Source organism: Schistocerca nitens, chromosome 4 (assembly GCF_023898315.1).
Source record: "Schistocerca nitens isolate TAMUIC-IGC-003100 chromosome 4, iqSchNite1.1, whole genome shotgun sequence".
NCBI classification, from domain to species: Eukaryota; Metazoa; Arthropoda; class Insecta; order Orthoptera; family Acrididae; genus Schistocerca; species Schistocerca nitens.
Window position 1 is genome coordinate 439986797 of NC_064617.1, and position 27817 is coordinate 440014613.

Sequence of the window (27817 nt, forward strand, 5' to 3'; positions counted from 1 at the left end):
CGGACGTTTGGGGTGTCGTATTGTCCTGCTGGAATTGCTCAAGACCGCTGGAATGCACAATAGACATGAATGGATGCAGGTGATCAGAAAGGACGCTTACGTACTTGTCAGAGTCATATCTAGACGTATCAGGCGTCGCATATCACTCCAACTGTACTCGCCCACAACATTCCAGAGCCTCCACCAGCTTCAACAGTCCCCTCCTAACATGCACGGTCCATTGATTCATGAGATTGTCTCCATCTGCTCGACACAATTTGAAACGAGACTCGTCCGACCAGGCAACATGATTCCATTCATCAACAGTCCAGTGAGGACACTGACAGGCCCAGGCAAGGCGTACAGGTTTGTGTCGTGCTGTCATCAAGGGTACATGAGTGGGCCTTCGGCACCAAAACCCCATATCGATGATGTTTCGTTGAATGGTTCGCACGCTGATACTTGTTGATGGCCCAGCACTGAAATCTCCAGCAATTTGCAGGAGGTTTCCACTGCTGTCACGTTGAACGATTCTATTCAGTCGTCTTCGGTCCCGTGCTTGCAGGATCTTTTTCCGGCCGCAGCGATGTCGGAGATTTGATGTTTTATCGTATTCCTGATATTCACGGTACACTCGTGAAAGGGTCGTACGGGAGAATCCCCATTTCATTGCTACCTCGGAGATGCTGTGTCCCATCGCTCTCGCGATATATAGGTTAAAGAAAGGCTAACCTACGTTTCAAGCATTTGTAGACTTAGAGAAATCTTTTGACAGTGTTGACTGGAATACACCCTTTGAAACTCTGAAGGTAGCAGGGGTAAAATACAGGGAGCTAAAGGCTGTTTATCATTTGTACAGATACCAGAAGGCAGTTGTAAGAATCGAGGGGCATAAAAACGAAGCACTGATTGAGAAGGGAGTGAGACAAGGTAATAGCGTACCCCCGATGTTATCCAATCTGTACATTGAGCAAGGAGTAAAGGAAACCAAAGAGAAATTTGTAGCCGGCCGCGGTGGTCTAGCGGTTCTAGGCGCTCAGTCCGGAACCGCGCGACTGCTACGGTCGCAGGTTCGAATCCTGCCTCGGGCATGGATGTGTGTGATGTCCTTAGGTTAGGTAGGTTTAAGTAGTTCTAAGTTCTAGGGGACTGATGACCACAGATGTTAAGTCCCATAGTGCTCAGAGCCATTTGCACCATTTTAGAAATTTGTAGAAGGAGTGAAAGTTCAGGGAGATGATATGCGTACTTGGAGGTTTGCCAACGATGTAATTCTGTCAGAGACATCAAAGGACTTGGAATACGCGTTGAATAGAGGGTACAATTTCTTAAGAGGAGTATACATCGTAAAATTAACATGAACGAAAGTAATATAGGGGTAACAACGCCATCGAATTAAATCAGGTGCTGCTGAGGGAATTAGATTAGGAAATGAGATACTTAAAGTAGTAGAAGAGTTTTGCTATTTGGGCAGCAAAATAACTGCTGATGGTCGAAGTAGAGAGTAAACGAAAGGTAGGTTTGCAATGGCAAGAAAAGCGTTTCTGAAGAAGAGAATTTTGTTGACGTCGAAAATAGACCTAAGTGTTAGGTGATCTTTTCTGAAGGTATTTGTCTGGAGTGTAGCCATGTATGGAACTGAAACATGGACGATAAATAATTTAGACAAGAAGAGAATATAAGCTTTTGAAATGTGGTGTTAGAGAATAATGTTGAAGATTAGGTGGGTAGATCATGTAACTAATGAGGAGATAATGAATAGAATTCGGGAGACAAGAATTTTCTTTCACAGCTTGACTAAAAGAAGGGATCGGTTGATAGGACACATACTGAGAAATCAAGGGATGACCAATTTAGTACTGGAGGGAAGTGTTGGGGTGTAAAAACGCTAGATGGAGATCGAGAATTGACCACAGAAAGCAGATTCAGAAGGATGTAGGTTGTAGTAGTTATTAGAAGATGAAGAGGCTTGTACAGGATAGAGTAGCTTGGAGAGCTCCATCAAACCACTCTTTGGACTGAAGACAACAACAACAACATTCCTTTTACTAATCTGTTAAATTTCTTCCCGGGGACGAACATTCAATATCAGCTCAAATTTCAGCTTAGAATAGCTATTTGTACTTTTCGCCTTGTATGGCTGCAGTGATCTTTGTAAAATCTCTCATTTTTATTTTTAAATTAAATACTACTTCAGTAAGATATTCTAAATATTTAACCTTGACAGTTAACCCTGTGGGGACTGCATAAATGATTGAGAATGAAGTAAAATTTACTACAACATATATTTTTCAAAAGCAAAAACAGACATAAATTACGATAAACAAGTTTTGATTGAATACCGTAAACAACTAACAGGTAGTTTAAGAACAAAATGCACAAGGATCCTCTGTGGCGGAAGTGAGTCAAAGACTCTGGCCCTAAAAATGTGATTAACGCAAATCAGAATTGATCTGACGCTAAGCAGATTTTGATTGGTTAAATCTACTCTAGTTCCACTACATAGATGCAGCTGAGAGCAAGTGACGATTGAGATCTGTACGCCCTGACAATGCTGGAGTGGCAGTACGTTACCATGTTTGCTCTGTGCGGCGATGTAACTTGCAGCTGGTGATAAGGGTGCGGTGGAGGTTAGACGTAAGGTGGCATCTGTGAATCGATCGCGGCCACGAAAGAAATGCAAAAATCTCACAGTCTAGCGATCAGTCAGATGGATCGCAATTTACTCTCTACCAGAGCCCTGAAATCGCGGCAGTTTCAGAATGTGACATACCCGTTTGTTGGTCATACCGAGGACCAGTTTGGCTCTCTTCAACGACAGAGTACACAAGGATACCAAACGTCAAGACTGGTAAACCAAAAACTAATAAGTGTGCCCTCAGCAAACGAGTAGTCCGAGACATTTGAAGTCTCACTGTCACACCAGTAAGAACTTCACCACAGGCTCCCCAGTCTAAACTACTCGCAAGTGAAGTCAGTCTCAGGACAGGTCCCAAGCACCAAACACACTTGCCAGAGCTTCGACCAGAAGTGCTCTTACCAGACCATAGTCCGGCACCCGAGTGGCTTGCACATCTCCACAAAAAAAAAAAAAAAAAAAAAAAAAAAAAAAAAAAAAAGTTTTTCTTCAAAGTGCACGAACGACACCGTCTTCACGCCGTCTTGAGCCAATCACAGGGCTCTAGAGGCGCTAAATCTCCCCTCACACATGACAGCACAAACTCATGTAGTACCAGGGCAAGAGTTAAGAAACCTGAGTCTCTAGAAAAAAATTAAAACACCAATTTCGGCTTTTTTTAAGTTTTCACGGAGGGGGAAGATGATTTTATCCAAAGTGCTGTCGCATCCCATGCCAACAAGCAAACAGATTTAATCTTAAAGATTTTTATCTAAATCATTTGTGCCTTGAAGCTTGTTAGTCCTCGCTGTGAGGTTTAATAAAGATTCCATCTCTAAAAGATTCTCAGATGCTAGAGATTCTTAGAGAACAGAGGTGGCCAATGGAAGGGGTTCACAGGCCTATTTGCAGTATCAGTGGCTCTGCACACAATGCCTGGTATATGAGTCCACTGTATAGATACGGTCCTTCAGTCTGTCACCCCCAGCCCAGCCTTCCACTGGCGCTGCTGCAGGTAGCTCGGCATTGTTGTGCTGGAGATCGGTCTCAAGGAGGTGCTGTCCTGTCTGCCATGTATGGCTGTGGGCCTGTCCGGCAAGATTTACTGATAGATGAGCTCAACGCCAATTGCTTTCAACTCCAAACATGTCATTACTACAAGCTAAGAACCATAAAAATACATCATGCTTTTAGCGTCCTACCAGGCTCCATCGACATCTGCTCAGGCCATTAACTTTCTAAGAGTCTCGCCCAAGGTGCATCAGGTTGTAATTAAATCTTTAATAATTGTCTGTTTGCGGAGAATGAGTGAGTAACTTGTCCTCTCTCAACCTGAACATGGAATTTCTAGGAAATATTGTTCTAATGTTGGAAGGCTAAGTATATGAAGTATCCTTCCTGACTGGAATGTCTAACATGGCAGATTTTTATCACAATATCTTTGGCATATGCCAGTGCCGAAAACCCACAATTACAATAATGTTGAAATATGAGATGGACATTTCAATAAATGTAAGTGGACATACATTTCCACTCTTAATATGGGGTATGGTGAAGGGAGAGTACTGTACTTTGGAAGACTTTCCATGCTTTCCCCTGTAGCCAGCCCTGTAATCGAAGTTTAACATACTTTCTTGTTCCATTTTTAAAAGATGGCATTCACTTTTTATGCGATGCATTCTGTTTTCTAAATTTACAACAAATGCCCGGAAGATTAGGCTTTTATAAACGTGAAAACATGTTCAAAGATACAATGTGGTCACATACCTAGGAAAAATATTCTATAGGAGTTTTAAAGCGTTGCTGTCGAGAAAATCTTGCTGTTACTACTCTGTTACACACCAGTAATCAGTAACTGATATCAAGCAGAAGTACCATCAGAAGCGAGTTACAAGTTAAACGTATATTGAAATAGAAGTTTTTAGATAAAACTCGGATTTCCATTTTCAAGATTGTTAAGACATTAACGAAACGCAGTTAGTTCACGAGTTCCGTGGTAAAAGAGCTCCTTCTGTTTCAAAGTGCAAGGCAGTGCACGACTGACTAAATATTGTTTAATCGTCTACATGTTATACAGCTATTTTCAAAACATATAGACTTTTACTTGCCATAAAATTCTGTAACTGAAGAATTAACAATATATCCAAATAGGTTTAATATATTATATAGCACTTAGTGCGTAGAACTCGAAATTTATAAGTACTTCACAAAACACAACCTTATTTCTGGCACAACAAAAACTGTAGAAAATGGCGGGAAGTGCTTATGGCGGTCTCAAGAGCGAATGCCTTCATGTGATTCTAAAATCGTTCCCTAGACTGAAATACCGACAGAAAACATCTTGTGGTCCTAGATACCCAATCCTGTACGTACCATACTCTCCTTACTATTAGCTGTCACACGTGCTGTAAGTATGTTCTCTGTGAAGGGGTCTGGAAACTTTATTGAACCAAAATAATAAGCCCAGTGCGAAATCACATGGTTTTGAACGACAGGAGGAAAGTTAAAGGTCCGATGAAACTCACATCATTATAGACGGAGCACTTTTAGTTCAGTTGGATAATAATGAGGTAAGAAAAAAAACATGACTTTTTGAATAAAGCGTCGCGGCATTCGCACAATCTCAATTAGAGAAACAGCTGTTACAATCAGGATTACTGCACGATTATTGAACCCTGATCGTCCCAAGTAGGACTCAAGTTGCTTAACTAAAGCAACAGCTCGCTGTGTTCCTGTTTTTAGCTCCCAGGGCTCAGGCCAATCTGTGACCTGGACACATCGTACTATGTACCAAGTTGTTTACTTGTCAGATTTCTTTGGTTTAAATAACATCTTTTTATCACCGTGCTTCCCTGTGTGATGTTTCCGTATTGTTGTTAGACAACTGCTCTGACACTGAAATATGAAGAATTAGAGGTTTTTTTCTGTTTCAGTCGCATGTGTGACCTGCTGGACGAGCCGATTGCTAGAAAACCAGTTTCTGAGTCACTGGGGTCGCAGCTTGGTAAGTGGGTCTTATTGTCTATTGTCTATTGAGTAGATGGCAGGTATTTTCAAGCGACTCAGTATGTGTAGTTATTAGTCACGACACATTAGAACACAGTTTGAATACTTAACCCTAATCTGACTGGAGGGTATTGCTTTAACGCCTTACCTGTCTCTAAATTATTATAAACCCTCTGTTGAAGAGATGTGAACTCTCATGTAGTTGTACCAAGCTGTAAATGATACTACCTGTTCTTTTCAGTACCTTTGCACTTAACTGAATAATCCTTAACCAAGGCCTAAAACTGTACCAGAGATCAGTCAAGACATACTTTGCGATGTGTTGTAGCTAGTAATCGAATATATTTACATTTCGTAAAACCTAGTGAGACTGATTTCCAAACGTATCGTGTAGTTTAGGCAGTATTAAAATCTACAAATATGTACCCAATTAATGGGAACTATAGTGTAAGGGTAAGTATTACAGACGAAAGAACTGGTATTATACTCTCCTGCCAATCAGGTGTCACACGACTCATCAGGAAATTAATTCTCTTCATTGTTATTGCAGTAATAGGTAACTTCTGAACTAATGGATAAGATAGAAGGTTTGTCGTTAGCTGTATTTAATATGAGCATTAAATTCTCGGCTGATGTAACTGCAGTTCCGAGTTTAGTTTAATACGTCACATACTTGTTCTCTATAACTAGTTTGAAATCTCGTTAAAGACCATCAGTTATGTAAATTGACATATTTTCTGAACTGGAACTGTGGCAATAAGAACGCGGTAGATCATACTATATTTTAACACATAATTATTTTTATTGCGGCAAAGCGTACAAATATCTTTGTACTAAGACGACTGTAGTCTACCAGAAAGTAAGAATGAGTGGGGTTTTAAAATGACTGTAATTAATTTCATATTATTCTTTAGTAATCAACGAGTCATGACAGTGTCGGGAAGGATTCATATTCCGCGCCATCGTTTCCTCCGTACCGTTACGTAAACTCTGGCCAAAACCAGAGGTAACGCGAATTTTCTAAAATTTCGTTAAGTTATATGTTATCAAACGTCTGTCTCTTCGAACAGAATATCGGAAATTGTATCACTGACATTTCTGGTCGACTGTTACTGCAATGAAAAAAGATAATTTGCAATATGCTATGTTCTGTATTGCTTATTATGCAGTGTAACTGCTGAATTATTAGAGGATCAAAAATGGGAGATGAGTCTAACTGAACGTGACTGTACTTGGAGCAAGTATAATGGAAACTGACAGAGGATGGATAGCAACATAACTCACATTGACCACAGCACTTTCCAAACCTCTGAGACAGTAGGCAGTTATGTGCCTCAATCATTCTGTAATGTTTTCACTATCTTGAAAAATAACTATCGAAGACAGGGACGCAGTAATATGACCCTTTACATAGTTTCCAACAAGTGTAGTGAACTCTCAAGGAGCAACTTAGTTGGGCCCCTTGACACACTTCTCTGTACTGTTGTGATCCTATTGTTATATTTGTTTGTCTCTAAGAAATGAGTTACAGGGAAAGGTAATGCTGAAAGCTTAGCTAACAAATGCTCCCACTTTGTTTTGAAATCAGTCGTTTCAAATTGCCGATTGTTCTTCCGGCGTGGAGCATCTACAGCAGCCTTGGACCTCAAAGCCAACCCACTAGATCACAGCGTGGCATCTGTTATTGGTTTTAGCACAAATGACATGCTTATTTGCTGTCGAAGCTTTGTCAGTACAATACCTCTAAAATGACAATGGCAAATATGCTTGTAACTCACCATTGTTGTACAATGTAGTAAATGAGTTGAAACGCTTAATTAATTATCTTCTTTCTTTGTTTTCGTATATTTTGATAGCTGTAGTCCGTGTGGCGAAGGAAGTGCCCTGTCAGTTAAAGTGGTTGTGAGCGACTGATTGTGTGCCTACCACAACTAACCGCATCTCTACGGCAAAGCCTCAACGTTGCTGCAACTCTGTAGAAGACATTGTTTTGGTCACGTAGCTTCTGCACCACCGGCAGTCTATCCAACTTCGCAGCTGTAAGCTGGCAACAGCGCTGCCATTTGTCAGGGTTCTTCTTTCATCATAATGGGTATGGCTGTATCGTAATGTTCATATATGCTGCATTTAATGGCTTGATATAAAGAAAATTCAGCTAATTTAATGCTTATAGAATAATACAATGTTTTATATTAGTCCCACTACAGGGTACTCAGACCGGTGAGTCTTATTCAGTATTTTTTACATGTTGATTCTTTTTGGTGAGTTACAAGCATATTTGCCATTGTCATTTTAGAGGTATTGTACTGACAAAGCTTCGACAGCAAATAAGCATGATATGAAGTGGACCTGCTTTAAGTCCGTTGTAAAGCTATGCCAAAATGGGAATTTACCCAGATGATTTTATGTAGATGTTACTTATGATTAAAAGCTTTACCAACAGAGAGAAACGTAACAGCTTCATTATAGTCTATATTGCTCTAATACGTAACACCCACTTCTGTCCCAGAAAACCGCTAAACACTTTTCTGTATGAGTTCTGTGCAGACAGCAAATAATCTGAAATAATAACACGCATAAGCTTCGACTGCACACCATTTTTCAAACTTACCAATGTTGTAACATGTCTGTCTGCGGCGTGCTCGGCGATGCTTGCACGTCGCTGCATTCCTAACAGCGAGATGTACCTTGCGCGCTGAACTTTTGATTTTTGTGTTTCAGAAGGAGACCAGGACAAGACGCCAACCTCACCGACGCGTCGCAAGCTGCCTAAGACCCCGGTATAGACAGTAGCGTAGTTAGCTGGCACACAGCGCACTTTCATAGCTCTCACACACTCAGAGTCGGCCTTTCCCGAGGGAAAGCCCTGGCGATGTGCATCTACACGCCCCCACAACACCTCTCGACTCGAGTGCACCAGCATTACAGTCTTTCAATATTTCTCTTAGCTGTTTCATAAGTTTTATAGACTGTTGCCCCCGCTACAAAAAAATGGCAGTTAGAGCACACTCCTCTACTTCCTCCAACTCATTTCTTAAGACGTTTACACAATATTTTCACAAAACTCTCTATATCTTATATTTTATGCAAAGTTTGTACAATTATTTCTTTAATGTGTTCATTAGTCAACATAAAAGTGCAGATGTACCTGTATGTGGAGCTGGCGTGAACAAGCTGCGAGACTGATGCAGAGTCTATATGAAGCACACGAACATATCTAACGCAATGCATAATTCTATAATTTCACAAATGGATATTGCTATTACAGGTTAGCGTATAATTCTTCCACGCACTCAAATACTTTATCGAGATCTCTCACAGCAAAGTTCGAGACTCGTCTCACGATAAAACTAACACAAGCACAGCAAACCACTTACGCTGAGTAAAGACAACATCACTTCTGGCTGAGATTAGTGTGTGACAGAATGGGAAATTTGTCGCTGTTTGTGCTCTATCCGACAAAGATTTTCCACAAGGACTTTATCAAGCACATTAATCTCGAAACTTTCGCTGCACACTGTGGTATATATCACAGTGACTTTCATATAGGTTTATGTAGTTTCGTGACTGAATCCATCACCTTTGTATCATCCGCCGCTTACCTATTGGGTACCACGAAAGACATTCGGAAGTAGAGTATACTTTATAATTTCAATTTCAAAATTTATGATGATCGTTCGGAAAATGTTGACAATGGTACATCTAAGTAATGGCATTAAGCTGCTGCTTTATTTTAAAGTAATTTTTTACGATTAGAAATAATTAACAATTCGCGAACATTATGTGTGTGTTAAGAAGTATTCTGGAAGAAATGCTGGAAAACACATGATGTATGAAAATGGGGGCAAAAAACTCAGAATCTCATTGCTAGTAGGAAAAAGAAATTTTTAAGTTCACATACTTTTAATGTAGGATAGAATCGCTGCTGTTCACAACATCTTATGGGTTCACTTATTCCCTGTAATGTCTTCATGCTGTCTTTGTAGACTTCGTTCTGAGTAGTGGTCTGTTACGAACAGCAGCTATTTGTTACCGCTGTTAACATTAGTATGTGTCACGCTTAACCTTCGTAGTCACCTTGTTATCATCTTTTTAATTAAGCTTCGAAAGAAGCAATGTCTACAGCGGTACATTAATCTACAGGTAAAGTTGTTCAGATGCTGATGATTTCTGTAGATTTGTTATAGTGTTCACATAATATCTTCGTATTACTTACATGCATCGTATGTCAATAGACTTTTCACAAGAACACCCCTCGAATTCAAATCCACGGGTATGGTGTGAGCTAACTTCGGTGAATCAGGGATCATAGAAAACACGTTTGTTATCTGTTATAAACAACACATATTGCTGAGTATATGATGTATTTGTTGTCACCTCCCGACGCTTTTGCCTAAAGTGGAAAACCATCACTATGTTGTCTTCCTGCCAGTAAACGAGATGCAGAGACATGTGATAAGTACTACGTATTTAGGAAGGCCACCGCCAGCAAGAGTATGAATTAAAAGTTCATTTATTTACCATTATTTCATGCTAAGTGATTCGGTACCATGTCTCGAACCAGGATGTGTGAAATACAACTCGCGGTTACAGTTATACAATAGACGTTACTTTGTAGAGAATCTAATGGGCCCAGGAAAAGGGGTGCCGACTCTTAATGGTTTTGTTTCCTGTTACCTCGCCTTACTGAAGTGTATATGTATTGGATACATTCTTTTGCATTTCGGAGTCCTTCTACTGCGTTTTACATTGACGTAATTCTATTAATTACTAGTGATTTATCTACACATCATAACTGGAATTCCATACATGTAAATATATTTGCTTGAAATGTGATGCTATGCAAATGCAAATGCCATCCCTGAAAAACGTGTCAATGATACTGAACAGAAAGCCATTTTCTCACCCTGCAAATAAAGTTCATTAGGTAACAGTCTTCCAAAAGGTCGCCGCCTCCATTCCTATGAATTTCGCCCATAACGCCCCACTAAGTTCCAACATGAGGATCAAAATAATTCTAGTATTTTACACGCACATAAAGCAGTTATAGGCACAAACAGTATGACGTATGCATGTAGGCAGGAATAAATCCCAAGAGTGACAAAAAAATTCAATAAATTATAATTAAATTTTGACTGTCAGACATACTCCAGACTGCATTCCAATTATAAAAAGTTAAGGTAGAACAGAAAGCCGTAAGACCAGTATTCGTTATCCATAAATGCTGTTCATCTGATAAAGAAGACTGTCAAAAGAAGGAGAGCTACTAAGAGTTGTCATATATATCCCATTCCTAGGCAAACACTTCATAGCAGGAGTTCGCTATGAAACAAGTTATTCCCCACTGTAAAAGGTTTCAGGTAAGAAAGCGAGTCGACAATCATTAATCAGCAGTTAAGTAGTTTCAGAAACTCAGGTTTAGTAGGAATACAAATCCGTAAGAGCACTTCTGTCAATCTGCAATGACTCTTAATGTAACGCGAAGCTGTACAAAACCCTGAGCTACTTGGATCTACATTACCTTGTTAAAAAGAAACATATACGTCATACGGAAACACTTACTGTTATCACAGATAGTGAGCAGGATAATATCGGTTTTAGGAAAATGTAAAATCGGGTAAAGATCATACATATTGCTTAAGTGACGAATGTCTGTTCCAAACTTGTCATAAGCATACTAATTACAAATTTTTATAATGAAGAAGTTCAGAAATTCCAGTGTCCTGGTTGGTTTTTTAAATGTTGTCGTTATCTTATTTATCAAATCTGGATTTTTGTATAGATATTGATAATATTTGTGCATCAAGAGGTAAGTGTTATTTAATGTATTATGGCTTATAAGTTCAGTACTTGTCAGACCATAGACTCTCACTTGCTTAGGGTTATATGGTGTAGCTCTTCCTCCGTCGAGTGGCAAATTCTCGGTATGATTAGAATTAGTATAACTTAAATTTTTGTGTATCGGCATCAATCGTATCATTTAAATTCAATAATATAGTTATTAATTTTCGATATTCCTTTGGAATTCATGTGTAATGTGATGGTTGTACAAAAAAGTTGAATTGTCGAGCATGTCATTTATTTACGTACTTGGTGTTACCTGATACGGCAAGTTACTTCTAAAAGCATGATGTCCCAAAGTATTTAAGTCCTATGGTAAACAACACCGAAAATTTCACTATATGTGAGTTTTCTACGAAAATCAAGATGCAGTGCATATGCTAGATTACAGAGAGCTTTGGATGATTTTGTAAGGAGGATTTACAGCGACTCCCTTTAAAATAATATGCAAAAACGTCAAGGTGACTATAAGTACTGCCGATATTGTTCGTTCACTCAAAGGCCTCAACGAAACTGTGCAAAGAAGAAGCAAGTGAAAGATGATATAAACAGGGAATACGTTTAGAGAAATAAGCCTCATAAATTCTTCCCACAAAGTGTAAAAGGATATCCATCGCAGAATGGTAATATCACACTGGTATAAATCGTGCATGACTCATACTTTTCGTGAACTATTTCGTAAATGTCGTTTTAAAAGGTTTGCTTTTACAAAAGGAAAAATTGTTTCTTGGGAAACGATTTTCCTGGGTCTACTCTAGGTACTTTAACGACAATAAGTATAACTGGATTGATCATATGAATGTAATTATCGAAGCCATAAATCCACCGGGAAAGTAGATGGATCGCAGTCTGTTAACATCTATATTCAGCATGAAAATTACATTATTTTATCCTAGGCTTAAGTGCATCACTAACGTTGAGTGATTGTTGGTTTCTTGTTCTCGTACTGCGAGTCTGTTATGCGGAATGCAGGACTCGTATTATTAATTGAATCTTCATCCGGAGTTGTGCGTGTCTTCTAAAATAACTACTGCTGAATGGAACAGGTTTATCAAGCACGTGTGTCCCGCTCAGTCTTCAGAAAGAACAGTCGCTAGATTCTATATATGTCACATTTGTGTGAAAGGAAATCCTCTGTGGTTAATGACACATTCAAGTAATGGCTGCCAGTTTTAAAAGAGTTTAAATTAAATACCATGACAACTACTTGATGTTACTTCTCAGATCGGGAGAAATTACAAACGATGTTCGTGACTGAATCCTTCGGCATAGACATTCGAAATTCACTCCTCATTTTCCATACGAAACTTTTGTCGTAGACACATAATGTAAGAGTCCAGCTGTAGATCATCGACTTCTTTAAAATCACATTTTCGGGTAGCGATCATTGTCGGTTTCGCTATAGTTATTTCTACGCCGTCCAGAATCCTTCAACATTTTTATTCTAGTTACTATGCAGTAGCTTTGATGTTATAACAAGAAATACGTTTAATTGGCTGCGTTTTAGTTTTAAAAATCAATACTCGCCTTCCTATTAAATAGCATACTAACCGGCAAAACGAACTGAAGACCTGACCCAGGTGACAGCATCCTCGTGTTTGTTTTTTTCGTACAATTCAGTGTTCCAAGTGGAGAGCTGTCACATGCTACACGTACACATTCCAATGACGTGCACAGCTAAACAACACTGAACACTGACCGACACTTCTGTCTCATAATATTCCTCGGACACTGTAATTTTGCCAGCATTATTCACAGTGTAATGTGTACTGATCCACATTTCGTCTAAATAAACATCTGTTCCACATAGAGAAATCATTCCTCAGAGTTAGCTAGCCTTGAAGTTTAATTCTGTGCGCCAAAAGCTGCGAAGTTTACCAAAAGTTGGTATACCCTTGTATTGATCGTCCTAATAACGCATTTATCCATATCTCCAGTAGGATATTCATAGTGCTTATTCTTACTTAGGACAGATACCTCAGTGTAACCCATTTCAGCCTTGTGTCTCTTCTGTCATAATTTGCACACTGCCTCGTACGTCATTATCAACGATCACTCTCCTTGCTAGTGCTGCGAGGTATCAACACGTACTACTTCGAACTAGACCGTGAGCGTACCTAGTCATGTGACCAACTTATTTCTCACTAGGTCCGGGACTACGATTTGATATGTTGCTTAGTACTCGTACATAATGTTTGGACAAACGCATTTTCAGTTAACATTTCCCAATTTGTAGCAGCAAGGCTGACAGACTACACCACAACATTTATGTAGTGATATCATCGATCAGTTGCCCGCATTTACACAGCAACCGTTTCCTTCTTTAAAAATCACACGAATATATATATATATATATATATATATATATATATATATATATATATATATGTGTGTGTGTGTGTGTGTGTGTGTGTGTGTGTGTGTGTGTGTGTGTGTGTGTGTGCGCGTGTGTGTGTGTGTGTGTGGTGTGGGTGTGCGCGCGAGCGCGCGTCCAGATACTACTTTTAAATTTCGTCTTTCACAAAGGAGAACTCACACCGTTTCCCCTGTAAACTTGTTACTCAACCGCAAGTCTCACTAAAATTCTCCATAGCTACTGAGAAACAAACCTACCCATTACTTTCTTTCTACGAAAGGTGCAGCATCTACACATCCTTCTTCTGCTAGAAAACTCTATCCGCTGTTATCTAATTTTCACTAATAATATCTCGTTCTCAAACTTTCAAGAGAACAAAAGCTGATTAATACCTGGCCCTGAGTAGATTGTCCATTATAATCGACTTTAATGACGAAAAAGGTGCCTTGTACCAAGAGAAATGAGTTGTGATGTATTTGACACGCATCATAGCAGACTATTTTATTTATTTCAGATGATGAACGCTTAAGGCTCTATTGAAATGAAATAACGGATACATACTGCCGTCGTTGTTTCTGAAATAACAGAAATGCAAGAGAGTTCGAGTAAATGGGGAGGGTGAACAGGAAGCTTGTCATGGTCACGCTTTTGCAGTAAGTGTAGGCAACTTATGATGTTCAGCATATAACGTCAAGTATCGTAGAATGATGTATCTGCCATTTAGATGTACCAAACTCCTTGAAGACATCTGTAGCAACAGTAAACGTAGAAACTCAGCAGTTTTTCCATTATATCGAGGACATAAATGGCCTCCGTCGAATTTCTTCTGTGATGATTGTCCCATGTAGCTGGGACCCTTAGAATTCTGTAGTGGTAAAATAAATATTCCTACATTACAGAAGTTAGCAGGAAGGTAAAGTATAACTTAGAAATGAAATCTCATTGGTATATAGTTTAGTAGAGTTTTTTTACTGGCATTGCATACATTATATAGAATATATATGAATTCTAGATTTCATAGAATTTTGGTGTCCTTTAGGCATTATCAATGGCTTTCTTCTAGACATCCATGTAGTAGCTGCCTCGTGGGCTCTCGTTGCTGGATAAAATGCTTTTGTATTAGTGTCTTTTATAAATCGTAGAATTCACCGCTTGGTCACAACTGATTTTATTTGGGCAGCTTACAGCCTTTATCAGACCTTATAGGGCAACGGTAGACAAGACGCGTAGTCGTTAACTGAACTCATAAATAATCCACTTAACAACTATGCGTCCTCTGTCCCAATGAATTATAAGACCTGATGGTGGCCGAAAGCCATCTAAATAGACTCCGTTGTGACCGAGAGGTGAATTTTGCTATTCATATATGTATACCAAGGTCAACGGTCTTCTCCAAAGGTCGAAAGACCACATTTGATGTCATTGTACTCTTCATCATGAACTCCTGTGGTAGAAGGTTGTAAAACTTTAAAACTTGCATTCCCGAGGCGCAAATAAGTTTAGTGACTTATCACTTCGGTAGGAAGACACTCTGGAGCAAACAGCAGAAATGTATAAGTAACTACGTCGAAAAAAAGATCGGGGTATTGTGCCTTACATCGCAAGAAATAGGTTTGTAATTGAAAAGCAGGTTAATTTTGTAACAAAATTCCACCGAAATGTTATGAAGAGTTCATGCTATTATGAGAGCGTTGTGAAATGAAGTGACATCTGACTGTGGCAAAATTCTTCGCAATTTCAAAATATTAGCGCATGAGCTTAATATACTCATATGTATGTAAAACTGCTGCCTGCTTTTTCTAGTAGCCTTAACTGCGTGCTGTGAAATTTTGTAATAATCTTGCTAAAGAGTACCGCTTTAAATTTTGTAGACAAGTTTCTAGTATTAATTAATTGTTACACTTGTTAAATACTCACACCCTCGACAGTGATAGAGCTCCGCTGAACAGGAATCGCTCAGAATGTGAAACTTCGTCGCCCCTGGAGCGAAAGAGTGGCATAGCATATTTTCATATCTCTTATATACTTATGATTCCGGTAAGATATTTATTCGTAGTTCAGTTTCCTCTCATTGGAGTTAATGACTATAATGTACACCTTTCCTTGTCAGTGTGATCTGCTCATGGGGAAAGTAAACTTCAAGCTAGAGATGCTATTTTATTTAGTAGACTATGCTTGCTATAGCTAGGCGCACATAGTTCTGTGCATATATACACATTGATTACGCAGCAGTAGTTTGTATGACAAAGTAGGTAAGTTGAAAATAATATATGTTTAGAGAAGTGTGGTCATTTTTGACCGCATGTGTCAGATGGGACAGTAGCTAGCAGAGTGACGCGGTGTCGGCCTACTTGGTGTTGTAGTGAGCACAACCCGTAGAACTAACAAAACGTATTGTATATATCTCCCTAATGACTCCTTTTGTGTGCTGTCAAGATAAGACTATCATCCCAGAAATATTTTCTATTTTTATGCTCGATATTTTGTATTTCTATTTACTGACAAATATATTTTGTTTAATTTTGTTTTCGAGGCTATTTTTATATCTACATGGCGCAGCTTTTTAAGTTAATCTACAATTCGAAATCCCTTACATATCCATTTATGACTGACCCCAAAAACCTATAGGATTTTGTATTCACATACACTACTATTTTCTATAATGGAATTATGTGCTGAGAATATTTTCGTGAACAACAAATAATTTTGTATGTAGGCAAAGTGTCGTTCCTCCATGGGTAACTATGCCACAGCCACTAACGAAGTACCTAAATACTTCCAGTTATCGAGTCACGTACGGTAAAAATAGCAACAGGCTGCTTTCATCGCGTCCTGAATCAGTTTTCCTTTCTGGGTTCTAGAACGCAAAATGTTGGCCATATCGTCGCGTCTTCACAATCTGTATTATTACTTTCTTTATTGCACAAGAGAGATATATTATTATAATAATTCTAAATGTGCAGTAGGTGAATCATCCCGATCTCATCATGGTGGTCTTTACGTTTTCCATTACTTTCGATTCCCGTATGTTGTTTCCATAGGAAAACTCTAAAGCACAACGGTGAGTTACGTTTGTTGGAAACTGATCTTCCACAACATTCCTCAACTTTTATTTTTGTGCGACAATCATTTTTCACTGTAGATGTAGAATATTGTCTATTACTAAGCTGAAGGTGGTATACGTGAATGATTGTAATGGGCAAAGCTATTTTGTTCTTATTTGATTCTTGGTATTTGAACGTTGTATAGCAGTTATTTGCCTGAAAGCATTCGTTATTTCGAAATGAAAACTATTTTTCTTCAATTACATCCTAACTTTTTTGACAGCTTTCAACTGTCCTTAACGTCTAGACATGTATTTATAATTTTATATTCATCACATTAGGCGTTTCTCAAAATTACCCACATTCAGTAAGCATTTTAAGCACGTGGACAACAGAGTATAAGTTCAGTAAGTTACAGAGTTGCACTGTATATTGTTATTACGTAAAGTGAGTAAGATGCATTAGATACCGAGAATCAATTTCAAAAGGGTCTCTGTAAGAAGAAAATTAATTAAAACTTATTTTGTGTACTAAACTTGTTCCTTGCATTCGGCATGAATCATGTAAGGGTTTCCTATAAATAGAGAAAACACACCCGTATTTTGTAGATGCAGAAGATATTTAAACTTCAGCGTATAATCAGTTAATACAGTGTAGTCTAATAAATTAATCCCAACATAAACAACTCACGATCGCAGTAGGTAGTCGTTTCTCATATTCTGGAAAACTCACATTGCTTTTGTCCCATTGCGGCAGATATAACTAGCGAATTAGTCTTTGTAGCTTGTAAGAATAAATGAAGTTTTCTTTACACTAAATTATGCATTTCGATTTAGGATGGTTTATGTCCATGGTGAATTTTTTCCAAAAAGTAGTTCTATGTCCTAATAGAGTGTATCAAATGGATACATATCCAGGTCCCATTGCAGTTTTCGTTTCTGAAACTGAAAACATGAACTGAATCAGTACCCGCGAAACGATTCCCTGCTCAGTATGTCTGTCTACTACCACTACGGCGATGTCCTGTACTAAAGTATCTATTTTATACTATATTTCGAGAAACAAAATTTGGAATATTTGATGTAGTACCTATATGAAACTGCACAAACATAATATTCGTACTGCTGTCTTTCAATCTGTATGTCGTGGAGTTAAACTAGTGGACTTTATTCTGAATATTCTATGCATGACTCACTGGTGAATGGATTTCGCATGCCAGGCATGTACGACAAACACACATCCTGTTGTAGTAGATAACTGTTCTGTGTTACTGGATTTTTGTCTTGTACGGAGCATACTGGTAATGTAAAAACTAGTAAATTTGATACAAGCTTACGTGAATGGAAGGTAGAGAATTCTTTGACTTTCAGGTACTTGAAACTTATATATAAAAATTAATATATGTACATATTCTATTTATAATAACCGTATAGAAATGTGTATGATTTAATTTCAATGTTAAACTTAATACAAGTAAATCTATCAATTATAATATGCAAAAAAGAAAACTGTATTGAAGTTAGTAACTGCCTTTATTTTGTGATGTAAATATTTAATCAATAAACGCAATTTCTCGTGACCGGAAGTTGCTCTGTTCTTCAGAGGACTGCCCGCTATCCAACTGTCCCATCTGGCACTCGCGTCTCACGTGCTCTATGCGTGGTAACGCTTTTCTGTAGCCCGGGAGAACCGAGGCGTGCTTTTGTTTCGTGAGCACGGCCTTCCAGCAAGGACCACGGGGACAAAAAGTGCCAGAGGTTGTATTTGTTTGTAATGAGGAGGCCCATCCGCATAGAGTATGTGCATCTCGCATCTGCCTTTCGCACCATAAGGTGCTGATGTTCTGTTTGATGTTTTGCATGTGTCGTGCAGTTAGTCGGGTGCCGGACCCGGCCTTTTGATACGTTTGCACTGCATGGAGCATGTCACTCGCTACGTGCCAGAAATCCCATCCCGGACACAACACGAACACACGGCGCACAACGCAAACTCTTCCTTAACTAAATACAGACATTTTCACTACTCAAAACATTTGTTCTGAAACCAACTGTAATGGCACAAAGCCTAGTGTAAACTAACATTTTCTTCCATGAGTAACAACAAGTTTATTTTTGTCTGTTTGGAGTCTTGCCGTTTTAGCTGCGGTGAACTATGAGCGACTTTATTATTCTTTAGGAACCATCAGCGACTACAGATGACAACATCTCGTGATGGTAAGAGCTACAGGTAAAAAAAAAGTAGTTATAGACGTAGCCCTACTGCCATCATAAAGAGCAGAAAACAAGATGGAATAGACATTGCTACAGCGAGACCAAATTAGCGATGGACAAGTGCATATTTAGCACATTTCTAACCTAGTACCTCCATCTAGGAAAAGTATGGTACAGTCTCGACAACAACGGGATAGTATGAAGAGACAGTATTCTTATAATGTACCATTTTTTATTAAGCTGATGTAACTTAACGGGTGCCACTTACAACAACGGTACAGAAAAAAAGTTATATATCCACATCATAAGCGTTGGGGACTAAAGCACAGCAGAGATGCGCCTAATTCATACGATTATAAAACCATCCAGTTATTCAAAGTCATATATATTGACTATCAAAAGCTCTGTCCGGAATTCTGAAAAACTTTGACTTGTCTGGCTAGAGATAGAAGAGGAAAATTTGTGATATTAATAATACGTGCTTAATTGAGAAGACCCATTCATCATATCGTCTATCGCTGAGGCGGAGTTTTTTCCGTATGATGGATCTCCTGAAATATTTAGTCTTCTAAATTTTACAGTAATCTGTAGCAGATTATATCAGTATCTACAGCTACACCAATACTCCGCAAGTATGGCGAAGCTTCCCCTTTCCTATTACAATCGCCAATTAGCTTGGGAAGAACAATTCTTTGGTGCACCTCGACAAGAGCTCTAATTTCTCTAATCTTCTCGTTGTGGTCAGTTCTTAAGACATATGTGGGAGGAAGCTATGTGCCCTGCTCTTTTCGGGACGTTGTTGTTGTTACTGTTGTTCTTGAGGTCTTCAGTCCTGAGTCTGGTTTGATGCAGCTCTCCATGCTACTCTACCCTGTGCAAGCTTCTTCATCTCCCAGTACTTACTGCAACCTACATCCTTCTGAATCTGTTTAGTGTATTCATCTCTTGGTCTCCCTCTACGATTTTTACCCTCCACGCTGCCCTCCAATACTAAATTGGTGATCCCTGGATACCTCAGAATGTGCCCTGCCAACCGATACCTTCTTCTAGTTAAGATGCGCCACAACTTTCTCTTCTCTCCATTTCTATTCAGTACCTCATCATTAGTTATGTGATCCACCTATCTAATCTTCAGCATTCTTCTGTAGCACCACATTTCAAAAGCTTCTATTCTCTTCTTATCTAAACTACTTATCGTCCATGTTTCACTTCCATACATGGCTACACTCAATACAAATACTTTCAGTAACGACTTCCTGACACTTGAATCTATACACGATGTTAACACATTTCTCTTCTTCAGAACCGCTTTTCTTGCCATTGCCATTCTACAATTTTTATCCTCTCTACTTCGACCATCATCAGTTATTTTGCTCCCCAAATAGCAAAACTCATTTTCTACTTTCAGCGTCTCATTTCCTAATCTAATTCCCGCACCACCACCCGATTTAATTCTACTACAGTCCATTATCCTCGTTTTGCTTTTGTTGATGTTCATATTATATCCTCCTTTTAAGACACTGTTCATTCCGTTCAGCTGCTCTTCCAGGTCCTTTGCTGTCTCTGACAGAATTACAATGTCATCAGCGAACCTCAAAGTTTTTATTTCTTCTCCATGGATTTTAATTCCTACTCCGAATTTTTATTTTGTTTCCTTTACTGTTAGCTCAGTATACAGATTGAATAACACCGGGGATAGGCTACAACCCTGTCTCACTCCCTTCCCAACCACTGCTTCCCGCCGGCAGGAGTGGCCGAACGGTTCTAGGCGCTACAGGCTGGAACCGCGAGACCACTACGGTCGCAGGTTCGAATCCTGCCTCGGGCATGATGTGTGTGATGTCCTTAGGTTAGTAAGCTTTAAGTAGTTCTAAGTTCCAGGGAACTAATGACCTCAGAAGTTAAGTCCCATAGTGCTCAGAGCCATTTGAACCACTGCTTCCCTTTCATGCCCCTCGACTCTTATAACTGCCATCTGGTTTCTGTACAATTTGTAAATAGCCTTTCGTTCCATGTATTTTACCCCAGCCACCTTCAGAATTTGAAAGACAATATTCCATTCAACATTGTCAAAAGCTTTCTCTAAGTCTACAAATGCGAAAAAAGTAGGTTTGTCTTTCCTTAATCTATTTTCTAAGGTAACTCGTAGGGTCAGTATTGCCTCACGTGTTCCAACATTTCTACGGAATCCAAACTGATCTTCCCCGAGGTCGGCTTCTACCAGTTTTTCCATTCGTCTGTAAAGAATTCGTGTTAGTATTTTGCAGCCGTGGCTTATTAAACTGATAGTTCGGTAATTTTCACATCTGTCAACATCTGCTTTCTTTGAGATTGGAATTATTATATTCTTCTTGAAGTCAGAAGGTATTTCCCCTGTCTCATACATCTTGCTCGCCAGATGGTAGAGTTTTGTTAGGCCTAGCTCTCCCAAGGCTGTCAGTAGTTCTAATGGAATGTTGTCTACTCCTGGGACGTATATTTCGAAACTGCAATAGTAAACCACTACGTCATTCCCTACGCCTGTCTTGTCACTGCCACTGGTGTTTGTTGAGCATGTACGTAAAGCCCTCGTGCTTACTCAGCGATCCCGCTGCGAAACTCGCCACTCCTCTTTCGATCTTCTCTATCTATTCTCTTAATTCATCCTGTTAAAGGTGCTAGAATGATGATCAGTGCTCAAAAATAGCTCGGACAATAGTTTCGTACAGTTTTAAATGGTTATTCCAATTTTGGTCGCTCCAGATGGTTATTTCTAGATATGTTCCTGATGATTTATTACCAATGGTGTAAACGACCAATAATGGACCTCTTCGCCTGTTTACATACAATATGTTACCTTCAGTCAGTGCACCAATTGTCGTTGCGCTGCTGGCCTTAATGTATTTCTTTACAGGAGTACATCAGCAGCGTCGTATGCCAACGCCCCCTATGAGACTATATCGATTAGATCATTTATGTATGAGGGTAGGCAAATGAAAATTGAACACCCGCCACAATCGAAGCATGGAATGCAAAAGTGATCACCGCACGCGTTAAGATACACTACTGGCCATTAAAATTGCTACACCACGAAAATGACGTGCTACATAAGCGAGATTTAACCGACAGGAAGAAGATGCTGTGATATGTAAATGATTAGCTTTCCAGAGCATTCAAACAAGGTTGGCACCGGTGGCGACACCTACAACGTGCTGACACGTGAAAAGTTACCAATCGATTTCTCATACACAAACAGCAGTTGACCGGCGTTGCTTGGTGAAACATTGTTGTGATGTCTCGTGTAAGGAGAAATACGTACCATCACGTTTTCATCCCCATCGACACGCAAGTCGTCGAAGTGGCGTCAACTCGAAAGACTTGCACCAGGCGAACGGTCTACCCGACGGGAGGCCCTAGCCACACGGCATTTCCATTTTTTCCGACTTTGATAAAGGTCGGATTGTAGCCTATCGCGATTGCGGTTTATCGTAGCGCGACACTGCTGCTCGCGTTGGTCGAGATCCAATGACTCTTAGCAGAATGTGGAATCGGTGGGTTCAGGAGGGTAATACGGAACGCCGTGCTGGTTCCCAACGGCCTCGTATCACTAGCAGTCGAGATGACAGGCATTTTATCCGCATGGCTGTAACCGATCGTGCGGCCACGTCTCGATCCCTGACTCAGCAGATGGGGACGTCTGCAAGACAACAATCATCTGCACGAACAGTTCGACGACGTTTGCAGCAGTATGGACTATCTGCTCGTAGACCATGGCTACGGTTACCCTTGACGCTGCATCACAGACACGAGCTCCTGCGATGGCGTACTCAACGAAGAACCTGGGTGCACGAATGCCAAAACGTCATTTTCTCGAATGAATCCAGGTTCTGTTTACAGCATCATGATGGTCGCATCCGTGTTTGGCGACATGGCGGTGAACGCACATTGGAAGCGTGTATTCGTCATCGCCATACTGGCGTATCACTCGGCTTGATGGTACGGGGTGCCATTGGTTACACGTCTCGGTCACCTCTTGTACACATTGATGGCACATTGAACAGCGGACGTTACATTTCAGATGTGTTACGATCCGTGACTCTACCCTTCATTCGATCCCTGCGAAACCCTACATTTCAGCAGGATAATGCACGACCGCATGTTGCAGGTGGTGTACGGGCCTTTCTGGATACAGAAAATGTTCGACTGCTGCCCTGCCCAGCACATTCTCCAGATCTCTCACCAATTGAAAACGTCTGATTAATGGTGGCCGAGCAACTGGCTCGTCACAATACGCGAGTCACTACTCTTCATGAACTGTGGTATAGTGTTGAAGCTGTGCACGCCATCCAAGCTCTGTTTGACTCAATGCCAGTCGTATCAAGGCCGTTATTACGGCCAGAGGTGATTGTTCTGGGTACTGATTTCTCAGGATCTGTGCACCCAAACTGCATGAAATTGTAATCACATGTCAGTTCCAGTAAAATTTATTTGTCCAATGAATACCCGTTTATCATCTGCAATTCTTCTTGGTGTAGCAATTTTAATGGCCAGTAGTGTATTTATCCCACTGGGAGACGAGACGATCGATTCTGTGTCGTAGATCGCAGTCGGCCGCTGACGGATCCACAACCGCTCCCACTACTGCACCTCCTCGTCCGAATGGAACCGACGTCCACGCAGATCTTACTTCCGCTCACCAAACATGTGAAAATCACACGGTGAAAGATCCGGGCTGTACGAATGATTTTGTTTCGTTTCCCAACCAAATCGCAGAAGCGTAGCCATCGTCCAGTTGGCAGTATGGGGGAGAGCGCCATCGTTAAACAGGATGATTCCGTCCGACAGCGTTCCGAGGCGTTTTTACTTTAAAGCGCGTTGTAGTTTCTGCAAACTGTCGTCATAGCGCTACACAATGATTGTGTTTCCACGTTCGAGGAACTCGACGAGCAGAGGACTCCAGCAATCGAAAAAGATCATGATAACCTTACGTGGTGCCACTTTCGAGCCCGAGGGCAAATGGCAAAGTCAGCAGTGGAAACATCCCACATCTCCCCTGCCAAAGAAATCCAAATCTGTTCACAAAAGTTCCGGTAAGGTCATGATGACCTGCTGGGGCTGACTGCTGGGGCCCTCTGCTCTTCGAGTTCCTCAAGCGTGTAAACACAACCAGTGCGTAGCGCTATGATAATACGTCATAAAATCAAAAATTGAGAAATGCTGTCAAACAGAATCATTCTGTTGCACGATAACGCCCGCCCCCTCACTGCCAATAGAACGAACGCTACCCTTCAGTGGTTTACTTGGGAAACACACGGCTCGCAGCATCCTCCGTACAGCCCGAATAGTTCACCGTGTAATTTTCACATCTTTGGCGACCTGAAGAAAAACAGACGTGGACGTCGGTTTCAGCTGAACGAAAAAGTACAAGTTTGAGTGCCATTGTGGATCTGTCAGAGGCCGACAGCGTTCTAGGAAATAGTTACTGATCGTCGCGTATACTAGTGGGATAGATGTCTTAATGCGTATAGTCATTACTTTTGAATGGACCTATTCCATCGTCCCATTGTGGTGAGTGTTCGGTTTTCATTTGACTTAATCGTATATATTGGTAACAATAACGGCTCTATAACACTCCATTGGGGAACTTTGAAAATTGTCTTTATACCTGTCCATTTGGTACCGATAAGGACACGTGTCGAGATCTATCCGTCAGGGTGTGTTGAATGAAGTGGCATAGGTGCTCGTATATTCAATAAAGTAGTTCACAGAACTACGGTACTAAACTATATCTAAGGCCTTCCGGAAGTCAAGGAATATGGCATCGACCTGGGTACCGTTGCCTCACTGTGCTCAGGACGTTATTAACGAACACAGTGAACTGAGTTTCGCAAGATCTCTGTTTGCAGAATAAATGATAATTTTTCTCCTAAATATTTATAGTGCGGGACCACAAAACATGGTCCATAGTTCTACAACAGACTGACGTCATCGATATAGGCTTATCAATATGTGCATCTGTGCAACGATTCTTCTTAAAATTGAAGCCAACGCGATATAGGCCTGGGCAGATATCATATTTATGTTAATGGAATTTTGTTAATTGCTGAAGGCACAGAGATACTTGAAAAAAAGAAAGGATGAATGTCGTATTAATTAAACGGTGACCAAAAGAATAGAAAAATCACCTATGTTAACAATGTTTGGATCATTTCAAACTGCTTTTGTGTGGCTCTTTTTACTATGAATAACAATGCAAAGGAAACAGCAATGAACGTCATATGTCGAAGCCTACGGCTCTATACAAAAAAAATTACTGTTCAGTTTCATATGACAGGAAGTTTCGGCAAGTGTATTCTGATACGCAAGAAGGGATTTCTTCACATACATCCTGCAACAATTTCGCAGCAGCTCCTTTCCACATTTTCTTTTTGAGTGACTTATATTGTTGTATTTTGTTTTCCTGAACAGTTTTGTATTTCCTTCTATCGTTGACAAGCGTGAGTATTTATTCTACTACCCTATGTTTTTCCGCAATTACTTTCTTTGTAGCCGTAAGTGTCTACCATCACTCACTGCCGTTTTTAGGGCTATCCATTCCCATTCAGTTAAACTACCTACTGCAGTGTCTGCAGCGCAGAGTACTTCAGACGCACACCATCATTTCTCCGTATATTAGTATCCCACCAGTTTACACGTTCATCCTGATAACACTCTTAAATGTCAGCTTACTTTTCATCGTAACTAAACTGTGATTTGAGTTCTTCCTGTGTCTCTAGATCTTCTGTGTATACTCCTTCTCTTGTGATTCTTGAAGAAATTATTTGCTATTATTAACTGAAATTTATTGTAGAAATCAAGGAATCTTCTTCCTCTCCCATTCCTATTACGTTCCCGATGAGTATTAAATTTTTATCCGTCTTTACATTCTGAGTTACTTTCTACGTTACCAGTTCACTATTTCTGTTTCTCTTCATATACTGCGTAAGATGTGGCTATGTTCAATTTTAGCATTATTACGGGCGGTGCATTGAAGTCTATTCTGGTGAGATTTATGTAATGACTGAATTGTTCACAGTAACTCACACTGGCCTAGCTACCTATTAATAAGGAATTATACTCTCGTTGTATTATTTTTTTTCCTATTACGATGCCGAGCTGAAAAGTAATGCCTCCGATTTTTTACGTGAAAGCTCTTAAAGCTTTTAAAATAATACGAACATTACTAACATACTACATCTGTAGTCTTCATGTCTAGTCGTCATACCTAGCCTTCTGCCACTAAACGGCTCCGAATCGTAGTTGTAACATGGCTGTGTGTTACGCAACTCTGACGGTGCATGAGAAACAGCGTGCTGTAATCGAGTTTCGAACAGTTCGTCCACACGTGGAGCATCCTCTTCTTCAGATCACACCTGAGGGCAGCGACATCTGCAACAATCCGATGTCTTTGGTTCACTGTCCCCGATCATCCTCCACACAGCGCCGACTTGACCCCATCCGGTATTTATCTGTTTCCAAGGCTAAGCTGATAGTAAAGAAGACGTGAAAGCAGATGTCAGGTTGTGGCTCTGTCAACAAATTCAGACATTCTGCAGTGACAGTACCAACAAAATGATCTCTCATTGGAAGAAATGTGTGCCACCAAGGTGACTATATTGAGAAATAAATATGTAGACATTAAAAATAAAGAAGTAGAATGCTACTAACGTCTGTTTTGTTTAAAAAGCTATAAGAGTTTTTAAATAAAAAATTCGCAGGCATTACTTTGGAGTACCACCTCGTACATCTACAGGATGAGTCACTAACTATTTCCACCTAGAATAACTCCCAAAGTATAATAGTAGCTGGAAACTTGTGGGGCAGATGTTGCATGGGACAACAGGGGCCGTAATATGATGTTGATTTTCTGTTGCTAGGTGGGGTCGCTTCAGAGATATGAAGGTCAACTATGTTTTTCTTTTAAATGGGATTCCATAGTTTGGTACATATTTTATGATAGCGGCTATCGAGACGAATCCAATGATGTGTAACAGTAAGGCCTTTGAAGGTAAGCGAAGGTCAAAATGGTGTCATAAACGTCCATTTACAGAAGGTTTTCTAAGTGATAGCCATTGGTATCAGTGCAGTGCTGCAATCTTATCATTGGTTGAGTGGTATTCCTTATCACTTCGTCACTTACCGAAGCACATGCTCTAACAATTACCTCTCGCATATCGTGCACATGGTAAATATTCGCCGAATACGGTGTATCCATCTAACGTGCCCTTGACATGTAAACACCACTCGACGGCTTCGCAATACAACACTAGTAGGAACGGTAAGACTAGTATCGTCGAATCAAGCGAATTTTATTCCTTCGAAGAATAAGTCGATGTTCTTCTCATTTACAGAGCATGCCAACGAAATTCAGTGAGAGCTAGAGACATACGCTGGAGGATATCCTCAACGTACTCACCCTACACGTCGTACATTTAAATATGTGTATGATAAATGAGAACAACTGGATCTTTAACGTATCGGAAACATATCAGGCAAAAGAAAGTTACTAATGAGAAAACGTAAATTGGTACTCTTGCCACTGGTTCGAGATCCTTGTGTTAGTTCGCGTCAAATCGCAAGGGAATCTGGCATGAGCTAGAGTAGTGTTGTTCGTGTTCTGCATGGCCGTAAGTATCATCCTTACCATATCATTCTCCACCAAGTATTAACTGGTACGAATTGTATGCGTCGCATTGAATTCTGCCGCTGGGCTTAACTTCAGATTCAGAGTAAAGACACATTTATT

The 27817-nt window shown here is 40.0% G+C and overlaps 1 protein-coding gene across 1 annotated transcript in view; it reads left to right on the forward strand.

The window, feature by feature from the left end:
- Positions 1-27817, forward strand: part of LOC126252363 (regulating synaptic membrane exocytosis protein 2-like) — a 307507-nt gene that overhangs the window by 19121 nt on the left and 260569 nt on the right. Inside the window, exons 3-4 of the mRNA XM_049953255.1 lie at positions 5530-5600; positions 8324-8382. Of these exons, the coding sequence (XP_049809212.1) occupies positions 5530-5600; positions 8324-8382 (130 nt within the window). The remainder of the gene's footprint in view (positions 1-5529; positions 5601-8323; positions 8383-27817) is intronic.